This window comes from Vairimorpha necatrix, chromosome 1, assembly GCF_036630325.1.
Source record: "Vairimorpha necatrix chromosome 1, complete sequence".
NCBI classification, from domain to species: domain Eukaryota; kingdom Fungi; phylum Microsporidia; family Nosematidae; genus Vairimorpha; species Vairimorpha necatrix.
In genome coordinates this window covers 950977-964713 of record NC_088816.1, presented here as the reverse complement: position 1 = coordinate 964713, position 13737 = coordinate 950977, and the positions used below count along the sequence as shown (strand labels likewise).

At 27.5% G+C, this 13737-nt stretch overlaps 11 protein-coding genes across 11 annotated transcripts; 8 read left to right on the top strand and 3 right to left on the bottom strand.

The window, feature by feature from the left end:
- Positions 1 to 145: 145 nt before the first annotated feature.
- VNE69_01162 (uncharacterized protein) lies at positions 146 to 679 on the top strand (the record flags this gene model as incomplete). The annotated part of the gene is made up of 1 exon (XM_065472296.1): positions 146 to 679. The coding sequence occupies one exon, from the start codon at positions 146 to 148 to the stop codon at positions 677 to 679; it is 534 nt and encodes a 177-aa protein (XP_065328368.1).
- Positions 680 to 844: 165 nt separating this feature from the next.
- Positions 845 to 2029, bottom strand: VNE69_01161 (solute carrier family 15 member; the record flags this gene model as incomplete). The annotated part of the gene is made up of 1 exon (XM_065472295.1): positions 845 to 2029. The coding sequence occupies one exon, from the start codon at positions 2027 to 2029 to the stop codon at positions 845 to 847; it is 1185 nt and encodes a 394-aa protein (XP_065328367.1).
- Positions 2030 to 2335: 306 nt separating this feature from the next.
- On the top strand, positions 2336 to 3211 carry VNE69_01160 (3-ketodihydrosphingosine reductase; the record flags this gene model as incomplete). The annotated part of the gene is made up of 1 exon (XM_065472294.1): positions 2336 to 3211. One exon carries the CDS (start codon positions 2336 to 2338, stop codon positions 3209 to 3211), a length of 876 nt encoding a protein of 291 aa, XP_065328366.1.
- A 51-nt stretch (positions 3212 to 3262) lies between these two features.
- On the top strand, positions 3263 to 3580 carry VNE69_01159 (uncharacterized protein; the record flags this gene model as incomplete). The annotated part of the gene is made up of 1 exon (XM_065472293.1): positions 3263 to 3580. One exon carries the CDS (start codon positions 3263 to 3265, stop codon positions 3578 to 3580), a length of 318 nt encoding a protein of 105 aa, XP_065328365.1.
- A 244-nt stretch (positions 3581 to 3824) lies between these two features.
- On the top strand, positions 3825 to 5351 carry VNE69_01158 (uncharacterized protein; the record flags this gene model as incomplete). The annotated part of the gene is made up of 1 exon (XM_065472292.1): positions 3825 to 5351. One exon carries the CDS (start codon positions 3825 to 3827, stop codon positions 5349 to 5351), a length of 1527 nt encoding a protein of 508 aa, XP_065328364.1.
- A 48-nt stretch (positions 5352 to 5399) lies between these two features.
- Positions 5400 to 6128, top strand: VNE69_01157 (uncharacterized protein; the record flags this gene model as incomplete). The annotated part of the gene is made up of 1 exon (XM_065472291.1): positions 5400 to 6128. One exon carries the CDS (start codon positions 5400 to 5402, stop codon positions 6126 to 6128), a length of 729 nt encoding a protein of 242 aa, XP_065328363.1.
- Positions 6129 to 6223: 95 nt separating this feature from the next.
- VNE69_01156 (eukaryotic translation initiation factor 4E type 2 (IF4E2)) lies at positions 6224 to 6772 on the top strand (the record flags this gene model as incomplete). The annotated part of the gene is made up of 1 exon (XM_065472290.1): positions 6224 to 6772. The coding sequence occupies one exon, from the start codon at positions 6224 to 6226 to the stop codon at positions 6770 to 6772; it is 549 nt and encodes a 182-aa protein (XP_065328362.1).
- Positions 6773 to 6888: 116 nt separating this feature from the next.
- Positions 6889 to 7347, top strand: VNE69_01155 (trafficking protein particle complex subunit; the record flags this gene model as incomplete). Its single annotated transcript, XM_065472289.1, has 1 exon — positions 6889 to 7347. The coding sequence occupies one exon, from the start codon at positions 6889 to 6891 to the stop codon at positions 7345 to 7347; it is 459 nt and encodes a 152-aa protein (XP_065328361.1).
- Positions 7348 to 7542: 195 nt separating this feature from the next.
- On the bottom strand, positions 7543 to 8754 carry VNE69_01154 (forkhead box protein; the record flags this gene model as incomplete). Its single annotated transcript, XM_065472288.1, has 1 exon — positions 7543 to 8754. The coding sequence occupies one exon, from the start codon at positions 8752 to 8754 to the stop codon at positions 7543 to 7545; it is 1212 nt and encodes a 403-aa protein (XP_065328360.1).
- Positions 8755 to 10617: 1863 nt separating this feature from the next.
- Positions 10618 to 11232, top strand: VNE69_01153 (ribosomal protein eL15; the record flags this gene model as incomplete). Its single annotated transcript, XM_065472287.1, has 1 exon — positions 10618 to 11232. One exon carries the CDS (start codon positions 10618 to 10620, stop codon positions 11230 to 11232), a length of 615 nt encoding a protein of 204 aa, XP_065328359.1.
- Positions 11233 to 11389: 157 nt separating this feature from the next.
- On the bottom strand, positions 11390 to 11659 carry VNE69_01152 (putative transmembrane protein; the record flags this gene model as incomplete). The annotated part of the gene is made up of 1 exon (XM_065472286.1): positions 11390 to 11659. The coding sequence occupies one exon, from the start codon at positions 11657 to 11659 to the stop codon at positions 11390 to 11392; it is 270 nt and encodes an 89-aa protein (XP_065328358.1).
- Positions 11660 to 13737: the final 2078 nt, after the last annotated feature.

Genomic DNA, 13737 nt, shown 5'->3' with positions numbered 1-13737 from the left:
GAATATATTGATTTTACAATCCATAATAAGTACAGATATTTTATTGAAAATATTTGAAGTTTGTTTGTTTACAAACAAAGTACTATTTATATTGTTTTCGCAAATTTAATTTTATTTTTCATCCATATTACAATAATTAAAAATAATGAGAATTTTTCAAGAGGTAAAAAATGCTTTATTCGTCTTTATAAACTTCGTTTCACTGGCCAATTACGGTATTCTTGGAGAAAGGCTTATTAGTTTGGACGATGACTTTTCCGCCACAAAACTTTTCACTACCAAAAATATAAGCATTTTATACACAAGTTTAATAATTTTTATAGGAATAAGAATTTTTGCTTTTTTTGTAGGTAGAGATTTAAATGATTTATATCTTCATAGATCTTTGAATCCTGGAGGCACACGTACTAAACTTAGAGTATTAGGCATATTAATAATTTGTGAAATTATTTTATTTGGAATGTATATTTTTTCAATTTTGTATCCTTATAGTTGGTCTTCATATTCGAATTTTAAGTTTATACTAGTGTTAATAGTTTTTTCATATATTTTAAATTTTTTGAATTTGGTTTTAATTTATATTATACATCCAGATTTATTGGGATTGCGATATAAGGAAAGTGTTAAACAATATTGTCAAAGAAGAAGGAGAGATAGAGACGTCATGTTAGAAATATAATTTTTACACAAATTAGATCTTAAAATAATAAAAATGCAGAATAGAATTTTACATGTTTTATTAAAATTCATGAAATTTTTACTTATTAATTAATTAGATCCTCAATATGTTTTTGATTGCATTGATTTGCAATTAATATAATAAAAAATAATTGTAAATTTTTTATTATTTAATATTTTTTTTGTACTTTGATTCAAACTTAAACAAATACAATGAAGCTGATATTCCTAAAAACGAATAAACTAAAAAATTAAAAGTTTCAGGCTCTGATGGTTTTATAATTCTAGCCAAATCTATAAACGAATACAAAATAACAAAAATATTTCCGACTGTTACTGTCAATAACCATCCTGCCAGAATTAAAGTTTTTAAAGATTCTGGAGATTCGGAATATACGAATTCTAATCCTGTCATGTTTAATAAAATCTCACCAGCAGTCAAAAGTAAATATTGCGGTAGTTGCCACAATATGCAGATAGTTTCTTTTCTTGTGGCATATTCAATAATTTTATGTTCTAAATAAGCAGAAGATAAAAAACTAAGTGATGCGAGCATTATTCCGCATCCCATTTTTTTTATAGGTGTTAGTTTCCAACCAAAATATTCTATCGTAGGATACAAATACTTGGTGAATAATGGTATAAAACATAAAATGAAAATCGAGTTCCATGTTTGCATTTGAGAAGATAAAATTTTAAATTTTGAACTGCCGAATGATGCTGTTGTACTCATTTTAAATCCTTGCTCGATCCAGGTTGATGATTGTTGATCGTATAGCATCCAGAAACACACTATAGGAATAAATAACTTCAAAATATTCATATAAGAAAAATCTTTAGTCTGGTTTCTGTGAATTTCATTGGAAATATTTTCACTGTTATCCTCCGCCTTTTCTTCATTGATATCAGCAATTAATTTCAAAAATCTATTTTTGTTAGGCTTTATTTTAATATAATGACTTGATCCTAATATAAATATTGCAATTGAAATCAAAAGTAACACGCTCGAACTGCCAAAAGCTAAAGGATAACATGTCTTGTTGCCCAAACAAGACCATTCTGCAAGTAATGGCACAAGAAAAGATGAAATCATACTGCCTAAATTAATAGCAAAATAAAAAAATTCGAAGAATTTTTCACGTTTTTTTTGATCATTAACTCCATCAATTTGATCTCCACCAAATGCTGCTACACATGGTTTAATACCTCCAGTGCCTAATGAAATTAATCCTAGTCCCCAAAACAATATAAAAGGAGATTTGACTATTAATGAGCTATATGTCGTAAATAACGTACCAATAAAGTACACAATACTGAGATAAAGTATAGTTTTGTATTTGCCCAAATACATATCAGAAACAAATCCACCAAACAAAGTAAATAAGTAGCACAAAGATACGAAAAGATGAACAATGAAAATTGAAGTTTTTTTTGATAGTAAATATTCATTGCGGAGAAATCCAAATAGAACTGTTTTTAATGCATAAAAACTATATCTTTCGCAGAACTCGTTTGCTATTATTAAATAAGAAATTTATTTCTTTTTCATTTTGTTTTTATTTACTTTATTTTTTTTATTTTTAATATGAAACGTCAAATACAAAATTCCCCTTTATTAAACAAATGAGTTAATAATCGACAAATAATTTGTCCTTATATGATACTTACATTAATATGGTGTTGTTTGCCAATTGTCATAATTTTAAATTATATTTTTGCTAAACAAACAAAAAGAACCAAGATATACAATAAAAAAGTATTAATAATAGGCGGAGGAAGTGGGCTAGGCGAATCTTTAGCTCATAAGCTTAATATTGGATTTAATAAAGTTACAATAACGTCCAGAGATCAAAATTTAATAGACGAAATAAATACATGTACTAATATGAAAGCGTTTTATTGTGATGTTTTTGATGATTCTTCATTTGAAAATGTCTTAACAGACTACGATATTATTTTTTATTGTACTGGTCTGTCAATACCAGCCTCACTTAACAAATCATCAGTCAAGAGTTTTGAACTTTGCGAAGGTACTAATTATTTAGGAATGATAAAAATACTTAAAAATTATATTAGTTTGAATAAAAAACCATTTGATTTTATTATGATTGGTTCAACATTGGCTACATTTCCTCTTGAGGGATATTCTACTTACAGTCCCAGCAAGAGCGCAATGCTTTCGTTTTTTTACTCAACATACCGAGAGCTAAAAAACATGGGTGTCAATTTACATTTTTTTAGTCCACCAAATATGCAAACTAGAGGATTCGATATTGAAAATAGAACAAAGCCTAAATATGCAAAAACAATAGAAAGCATTTTTAGGGTTTACGATCCAGATGATTGTGCTAATTTTCTAATAGAAAACTTTCAAAATAGAAAGATCATTACAATAGATTGGTTTACTTATTTTTGTCACATACGATTTGATTGTGAGAAAATGATTGATTATCTTTTTTTTCCAGTATCGATAATTGTTTTGTGGTGCGCAAAAACATTTACAGCGATTTCTTATAATATTTTTAATAAATAATTAAATATTTAATTAATTGAAATTAAATTTTTTTTTAGTTTTACCCTTTAAATGTACAAATCATTTCAAAATCAGAAAACAATTGAAAAAATATTTACACAACATAAAAATACAATTTTCACTAAAAAGAAGAAAATTATTTATCTAGAAAATTCTAGTTTTATTTTTTCAGACATACAAAGTTTAAAAAAATTTAGAGATTATATTGAAATTTTAGAAGGTAGTATAATATTGCGCGATATATTACAAAATATCGCAGAATACGAAATTACAGTAATGATCAATCGCAAATTTAATAATTTTGAATTGGAGTTTATGCACCAATTATGTCATAAAAATAATTATTTAGTTTACAATTATGAGTTTTAATTTTATTAAGACATTGTAAATTTTTTATAATCCGTTATTTAATAGTTTGAAGTACAGTTTTTTTTACTCATTTTCATATAGAATTTAAAAAAAAATAAAGCTTATTTAGAATTCTAATTATACTCAAATAATATACAATAAACACATAGAATTTATAAATTTAATAATTTTGTATCTTTTTAAAAAAATTTTATTTTTTTTTTTCATGCAAAAAATTATAAAAGCAGAAAAAAAAAATTAATGCATGAATATTTCAAATCAATCAGACGTGGAAATTTTATTAAAATCTCCCACCAAGATTTCCAATCTTAGAAAAGTTGGCGAATTTATTTCTACTTTAACCTCAGTAGAAAAACAAAAAAACTTTTTAAAAACAATCTCCTCGAAAGTACCAGTTTTAAAAATCAAGACTTCTAATATGTTTGACGAGTTTACAGATGATTTTATTTCAAGTATAAAAAATAAGAAACTTGACGATTTTATGTTTAAATATAACAAAAATAAGAAAATAATTCCTTGTGCCCAAGCCAAGAATATAAGTTATAAGAAATTAAGTTACAATGAAGCGATTGTTTATGTGAATCCTGAAACTGTAAATGTTTATTTAGAAAAAGAAAGTTATATAATCAAATATGAATCGATTAAAGAAGCGTATTATAAAGATGGAAAGTATAATTTAATACTTTACAGTAGTTTCTCATTTAAATTTGAGACTGAGTCATCAGATAAAAATTTTATAGATAAATTAAACAAGAAGATATATAGAAAATTGCAAGTACAGAAAAATAATTTAACAAGTGAAAATAACAAATTCAATTTAGTGGCGCCGACACCAGACAAAACAAAGGTGGACATTAGTGAAGAAATAAATAATAAAAAAGGAGATATGAGCGATGAAGAGATTAATTATCAATTAAAAGTGTATAATAAAGACGAAAACAAATCTAAACCTATTAAGAAACAAGGAAAAGAGAAGCATGTTGCCAAAAAAGAATCTAATACATTGAAAAAGAATGTACAAAACAACGAGTCTATGAACAAATTAGAAATACTCAATGAAAAAACAAACAAATTAGATCTGCTCAATGAAAATACCATAAAAGATGGGAAATATACAGCAATGAGCGAATTGGAGTTCCATAATAAAACTGAAGATACACCAATCAACGAGCAAAACACACTTAATAGCGAACAAAATATAAACACAGACGAACGTGCCTCAATTGCGTCAAATGTCAAAGATTTCGAGCAAGCATCAATCAATGAAGAAATAACAACAGATTGGAGCTTTTTAGAACCACACAATAAAAAAGAAAAATTTAAAAAATCCGCGCATGAAGTAGAAACAAGTAAAACCGAGCCAGATCTTGTTAAATATTCATTGTGTCACAAGTTATTAGATTTTAAAGATTCAAATAATACAGAATTTATTTCTGAAAACTTGACGATACAAATGTCTACAAATTACGGGTCTAGAAGAATATTCGAATCATCAGAAAATGAAAAGCAATCTTTTTCAAGTTATTCCTCTGAAAAAGATTTCAATATTGTAAATCCACCAGTATTGAGAAATATTAATAATGAAGAAATTAATAAAATTTTAAGACGACACACGAAGTGTGTCGTAAAGAAGTTTTGTTTGTGTAGCAAACAAATTCACAAGAAAAACAAATTTAGATTAGAAAGATTATACAAATTAGTGAATTTTTACATATCAAAATACGACAGTATTATCAATTTTATTAATAATAAATATGATGATCAATTATAAAGGAGTCTACTCCTTTATATATTAAAATCTTAAAATTATTATTTTAAGATGTTAAAATCATTTATGAAGAAAACAAGAATTAAACCCAAAGATTTTAAGTTCTGTAAATCTGGTTATAAATTATCAGCAGAGACACTTAAAGAATATAAATATATTAAGAAGTTATTTTTTATAACTGCTAATATTTTTAGTAGTTATATTAAAGGAAATGGTATTGATGAGATAAAAGATTTAATATTATTTTATGAGAAATCTGATACTTTATTATGTAGTTTAATAGATGAAATATTTACTAAAAGATTTATTGATTCATTAGATAGAAGATATGCATTATTTGTTTTATTAGATAAATTATTAAGATTTTTTTATATCTTTGATATACAAAGATATAAAAATGTAAATATTTTTAATAATTTCTCAAATTTTAAATTAAGAAATAATTTAAGCGAGAAAGATAATTTAAAATTGAGTACTTTTTCCAGTATAGCCATGCCTATGGGGAGATTATTTATGTCATATTTTACATCTGAAGATTATGAGTTATTTCATCCTATAATTCTAAAGAAGAGGTCTACTTTATTTATAGGAGACACTAAGATGGAATATTTAAAATATGTTTGTTCAATTTTGTCGTATCAGACAGATTTGAAATATTTAAAAATGTTCATGTTTTCTTTATACGAGCGACTTAGTAAGAAGAACAAGTTTGATAATTTTTATGATAAATTGAATACTAAAGAAAAGGAATATTACATTGATCTAATAGAGATAATATAATTTATAACTTATATAATAATTAATAATATACATATGTATAATATGATTTAAATTATTGTTTAAACATTTGTTCGTTTATTTTTTTAGACCCTAAAATGAAAGTCGAACAAAGAAAAAAGTCTGATTTCGTCCACACATGGGACACAAATTATGTAGTCACATTTAAAGAAATCGACAACTCAGAAGTGAACAAAGAGACCTACAACAAAGATCTAGAAACATTATGTAAAATAGAAAACCCAGGAAATATTTTATATTTCCTGGAGAGACTAAAGAGCTTCGACAGACTTGATAATTTTTATTTAAATGTCTTCAAGGAGGGGATCCTGCCCCTCTGGGAAGATGAAAATAATAAAAATGGGTGCAGTTGGAGTTTAGTCCTAAGGAAGGAAATATGTCAGAGGTATTTTGAGAAAATATTATTGAGAATGTGTCTTGGATTTTTTAAGAGTTTTGAGCCCACGGGGATTGTGGGCGTCAATAAAGACGGGAAATTCAAGTTATCAATTTGGTCTAAAAATATTCCCCAGCCCAATGAGCATGTTAATGTGATTAATGAGATTAAAGAAGCACTAGATATAAATTACAATGTATCATTTCAATATAAAAAGCATAGTAAATTACTAGACCCAAAAGAGGAGTAAAAATGAAATTTAAAACAATAAAGTAGTATATAATAAATATTAAATTAATTTAATATAGTATTATATTTTATGTTATAAATCTAATGATATTTAAAAATTCTTCGTTTTTTTATCCCATGAAGGAAAATGATCAATTTCTCAAATTTGCTTTATGCGCTTTAGTCCAAGACTTAAAAGACAACAATGAAGACATAGAAAACGAAATGAAGAAAATTGGACACATCTTCTGTAGAAGCGCCCTGGAAATACTAGATTTTAATAGAGAGACAGATTTACAGAGTCTACTCTACAATATAACTTACACACTACTAGAAAAGATTCATTCTTCCCCAAGAAAATTAGAGATTTCTAGTACAAATAATAAGGAATATTTCATATTTGAATATGAGCCATTTTTCACTAAGCATGTGCCACTTACAGAGACATGGAAAGATTTCTGCCCCGAGTCTGTCATGACAGGGGTGATTGAGTACGCCATCGCGGCCTCGGGGTTCAAATGTGAAGTGAGTGGATATGTGAGACCAATAGAGAAATATCCTGACACAGTAGTATACTTTATAAAAGTACATGAGTAATAAAAACAAAAATAAGATCTAAGTCAAATAAAACATGTGTCGAATTTTAAATAAACTTTATGTGCACATTAAAAATTATTTTTTAAATTAAACTTTATGCGCATAAATCAAAACAAACAAATTTACAATAAACTCATCTATGCATAAATAAATCATATCCATAATATTTGACATTCCTTATTTTAATAATTTTATTTACAGCTGATAAAATCTCGGATCTTCTGGGTTTAAATCATAAGAATGATAATTCATCAAATTCTCTGAATCAAAGCTCTTTCTCTTCTTCCTTTGTTCTTCTTGTGCTATAAATTCCTGGTCAATTTGCCACTTTCCTCCTTTGCCTCTCGTCCCCGGTTCCCTAGGAACTTTCTTAAAACATTTACTAAGTGACAAATTGTGTCTAATAGAATTTTTCCATACTGGATTTGCGTATTTATAATATTCGAAATTATCTTCAATCCATCTATAAATCTCTCCTAATGTCAATTTCCCATCTTTACTGCCATTTAATGCTCTAGTAATAATTTGCGCATATGAAAAAGCTGGTTTAGAATGATTCTCTTTATTTTTTATATGTCCTCCTGATATATTTTTATAAAACATTCTGGGATCTATACAATTATCAGAAATTCTACTTGTTTTATAATAATCATCTGTATTAGATTTATAATATTCTTCTGGATATTGCGGAGTACGCCTGAAGTTTACAAATGGACTATTTCTAACTGATTTATTCAAGTCTGCTTCGCTGAAAGATCTTTTTTTATTAAAATGTCCAAATGTTTGAGCAAATAAATTATTTGGCTGTGATTTTATGTCTTGAGACTGGAAATTATAATAGCCTTCGTGTTCTGGTTCACCAGAGAAATGATTGTATAAGTCGCCTTGATAAAAAAATCCAGGAGATATTCCTTGTTTTATATTTGCATTGTGTAAAGATTTATTTCTACTAAATCTAACTTCATTATCAAATGGCGAATTGTCATAAGAAAGATTATTGTCGTAATTATATGAATTATGATTATTTTCGTATGAATTATGATTATTTTCATATGAATTATGATTATTTTCATATGAAATATTTTTATTCTCATATGAATTATGATTATAATTATTATTTATAGGATTACATTCATTTTCGTAATTTTGTGGCTCTTGTGATTGACCACGATTAAAAAACTCAGGAGTTTTATTTAAAATCGTCTTTCCTTCTCTACTTCCACTAATATTTTCCACATTAGGCACATTTAAATCCAATTCTACATTCCTTCTAATTTCTTCATTATTAAGGTTATTCTTAAAACTAATATCTCTCGTATTTTGTTCTGATGCATATTTACTAACATTCGCTACACTTGAATGCTCTTGTAAATATTTATTTTTATCATCTCGTTCTTGTTTAGTCATTTCAATTATGATATCCCCTTTTTTATATTGTTTTGTTTTGGTCAATACATCAACATTAATCACAAAGTCTTCTTTCATAAGGTTAAAATTTATTATTTTATTTTAATATTGCTCAATAAATGAAGTGTCATTATATGAAAAGTTGTAAAACAAAGTGATTTTATAATTTTGTAAACAAACAAAAAAAAAATTTGATTATTAAACTAATTTTTATGAAAAAAAATTCCATCAAAAAAATTATGACTTAGATGTTTTTTTTATTAAATTTTTGACATTCGTTTTGAAATTAGGGAAAAAAATCTAATAAATAATTTTACATAAGATTTAATAAAAATGCATAATTATTAATATTTGATATAAGAATTAAAAGGTAGGAAAATGTATGAAAATTAGATTTACTTGTATAAGAATGCTAATTAACTAAATAAAATGTAATATTAGCATTGTTGTACTGCTAATATAAATTATAATTTAGAAATAATTAATAAATGAACTAAATAAAATGTAATATTAGCATTGTTGTACTGCTAATATAAATTATAATTTAGAAATAATTAATAAATGAACTAAATTTTGCCTGAATTTTATTCAATTTTATACCTGAATATGTTATGTGCTTATATTTTGTAGCAATGCTCATTTTTTCTTCATTTTTTTAATATTTTTTTAAATTTGTATTTTTTGATTAATTTTACACTTTGTTTGTTTACAAACAAACTCATTAAATTTTATGACATATTTAATAATTTTGAAAATGCATAAATTACTTAAAAAATTTTAGCATATAAAATAATTTGAAGAGCAAAAAAAATGATAAATTAATAATAAAAGATCTAAAATGCAAAGAACATATTACAAAAGATCATATCACATTATTGTACTAATATTAGATGGAAGCTCAACACTGGCGCACTATCAAATTTACATGATCATATAAACTATAAAATATTTTTTAAAATAATTTTCAAAAAGATATTAGCACACAAATTGCCGATATTAATTCTTACAAATTTTAGATATAGTGCACATGCTTTATTAATTTATTAGGATTTGTGCTAACACTCCCTTTCTTAAGCAATACATCCCCAGTGGCCCGCTTTATGCCGCCTTTTTTCTGCGGCGTATTCCTCGTTCATTTATTAAGATTATATATTGAAATATTCTAATATAGAATGTTTAATACATTCTTAAGCAGCAGGCTAGTTTAGTTTAGGATAGCTTTTTTAAAACTTACATGAATTTATTCTTTAAAATGTAAGTGTTACCTGTGTGTTGCACACGCCAATAATCAGACTGAAACTGAAAGATGAAACAAATTATAATGATCTGAAACATGATAGTTTTAGATCCGAGATTAAAACTATTTGAGAAATCTCAAATAGACTGGAAATGATAAATCTATATTTAGTTTATCTTCAAATAAAAAGCCATCTTCAATAACAAGCTTTCCTTCTGGCAGCAAGAAGATTATAAATGTCGGATTTAGATTCTAAAAGTTCTACTTTAAATATTTACATGTCTGATCTTATTAATGCATTTTATTATCAAAAGTAGAGCTGGTCAATGAAGAAGGCTTTTTATTTAAAGTAGAACTATATTTACGAGGCATATTTTATCTTCTATATCATTGTCAGTTATGTCATCTTTAAGTTTTTGTCTTGAATTTGGCGTGTATAACACAGCCGTAAAGATTATTATTTAATACATCACTAGACTCGAATTATGACAGTATAAAGAAAAACAATTTTATTCTATTGGGATTGTGTTTTCTATAAAATGTAAAAAATTCTTGCATAAAAAAGCAGAAAATTCCTGAAAGTTCTTAATTATTTTTTTTCTTTTTTATTTTCCCCCTTATTTTTTATGGCTGCTGCTGATTACATTAGAGAAATCCAGAAAGCTAAACAATCTGACATCATGAGATATTTACTAAGACTCAGAGTCTGTGAATACAGACAAAGAGGAGAAGTGTTCAGAGTAGAGCGCCCTACTTTCCTCCAAAGGGCTAGAACTCTAGGATACAGAAATAAAGAAGGTGTCTTGTGCTACATCGCCAGAGTGAAGAAAGGAAATAGAAAAAGGGAATACAACAATGGTAACACACGGGGTAAATGTAAAAATGCTCGTATTCATCAGATCACTCCTGCAGTGAGACACCAGGCCACTGCCGAACAGATAGTCGGGAAAAGACACCCAAATCTCAGAGTTCTTAACTCTTACTGGGTAAACCAAGATTTAGTTTATAAATATTTTGAAGTCATAATGGTAGACCCTTTCCATAACGCTATAAGAAATGATCCTAAGCTTAACTGGATCTGTAAGGGCGTGATGAAACACAGGGAATGCAGAGGACTCACTTCTGCTTCTAAGAAGAGTAGAGGATTAGGACATGGTATTAAGTATAATAATACTATAGGAGGATCAGTAAGAGCATGTTGGAAGAGAAATGTAACAACAAGCTTAAGAAGATTTAGATAAATAAAAAAAATATTTATTTTAAGACTTAATATAAAAAGCTATATTAATGAATATTATTAAATATATATATATAAAGTGTAAAAAATTGACATATAAATGAAATGTATGAGAATATGCCGTAAATATAAGTATTCTAATAATATAAATTTTAATACATTTATATTAATGTTTTAATATGTAATAATATATAAAACACATATGTTATATCAACTACATAAAGAATATATTTCTCTGTACTATAGCAGCCTACCATATTAGCAAAGGCCAATGGGACAACTCCATAACTTATCAACTGAGAATTATAAAATAAAGAACCAAACAGGAAACAGATAGAAAGGAAAATATACGAAAAGAATGCAGATGTGTCAACATAAGGAAGAAAATCATCCTCCTTAAAAATCGGCACTTTTTTATCTTTTTGATTCATGGGTGTAAAAAAAAATTTAAAGAATTTTAACTATATTAAGAAAGTCTAAAATTATCTGTATGTTGATTTCATGCGTCAATTGTATTCTAAGATATTTCTTGCTAGTATTGATATCTTATTTTTAATAGACATTTATAAAACTTTTTAGTGTTAATAAAGATATTAGACTATACCATATATTTATCCATGTGTAGGAATATATGTCAATGTCGATGTCAATGTCAAATATATAATCGAGTTGATATATTTGACATCTGATCTTTTAAATCATGTAGGGTTTAGAACCCTCAATAAATAAATGGTTAACATGGCGAACACAAGGATGAACAGGGAAACAAGAGAGTCCCGTAGTCAAGAGGCTAGAACATTAGAGAAAGAGGCAATTAGGATAGATAAGAGACTAAAGTTAATATTGAAAGTTGAGTGGAAAGATGTTATGGATTTGGCATCTGCGAACTTGCAGGATTATATTTTTGAAAATTTTTGTGACGGAAGGAGCAGTTGGGAGGAAATTTATAAAGGCTTACAAAAAGGAGCAGAATTTGAGAGAGAGTCAGAAGAAAGACAAGAAATGATTAAAGAGATTATGGATAAAGTGTTGAAAGAGTTTAGGGAAGAAAGAAAAGAAAATCTTAGGATGTATAGGAAAAGAAGAGAAATCAGAGAAACTACAAAATGTTTTATATGTAAGAAAGAAGGGCATTACGCTAGAGAATGTCATGAAAGTGTAGCTGGTAGGGAAAAATATAAAATTAAAAAGGAACAAGTTTTACAGAAAGAACCAATTATCAACAATGAAGGGAAAAGATGTAAAACAGTAAATAAGTTAGAAAATTTAATTGAAAAGTATCCGGAAGTTTTTAAAGAATCAGAAGAAAAGATAAAATATCTCACAGGAGAGAAGTGTCCAATAAATACTAAGCAAGGTGAAAAGGTTGTGAAAAGAGGGCAGAATGTGCCATACTACCTTAGGGTGAAATTTGAGGAGTACTTGAATAAGTTGGAAAATAGAGGGGTTATAAGACGTTCCAAAAGTGAGTGGAGGAGTCCAATAAGAGCACTTGAAAAACCAAATGGGGACGTAAGATTGGTAAGCAATTTGATGGCGTTAAACGATTTGGTTGACAAGGACCCGTACTCACTACCGTTAATTAAGGATATTATGAGAGCCACACAGGGGTCAAAAGTATTTACGGTTATCGACTTAAAAGAAGGGTTTTATCATATTGAGATTGAGGAGCACCATAAGCACAAAACAGCATTTGAAGTGAATGGTCGAGTATACGAATGGAATAGTATGGTTATGGGGTTTAAGAATTCGCCTCATATAATGCAGAGAGTAATGAACAGAGTTTTAGATGAATTCAGAGGTAAAGGCGTGGAAGTATATATGGATGATATAGTTATTCATGGTAAAGACGTAAGAGTGCATGACGAGTTACTAGAGAGGGTAATTAAAAAGTTTAAAGAGTGTGGGTTGAGAATAAACCAAACAAAGATACAATACAAAAAAGATGAGGTGATGTTGCTGGGAGTAACAATTAATGGGGAGGTCATGGGACCGAATGAGATTAAAAAGCAGGAGACATTGGAATATAGAAAACCTGAGAATGTTAGAGAGTTAAGAAGATTTTTAGGACTAACTGGTTGGTTTAGAGACTTTATTCCCAACTATGCGTATAGAACAGTAAGGCTTACTGAGGCTTTAAAGAAAGATGTTAAGTGGAATTGGACGGAGGATATGGAAAGAGCTTTTGAGGATATGAAGCAAGGCTTGAGAGATATGAAAAAGTTGAAGATTCCGGACGGAAAAAAGCTATTTAGAGTAAGAACTGATGCGTGTGATACGGGGATCGGAGCAATTCTATTACAAGAAAATAAAGAGGGTGAGTGGATTCCGATACAATGGGCATCGAAAATGTTGACTCCTACCGAGCGAAGATATACGATAAGTGAGAAGGAGATGTTGGCGGTGTTTTTTGGAATAAAGAAGTTTGAAAGTGATTTGAGAGGAAGGAAATTTCATTTGATGACGGATCATAAAGCATTAGCAGAGATCAGAAATAAGCCATACTTCA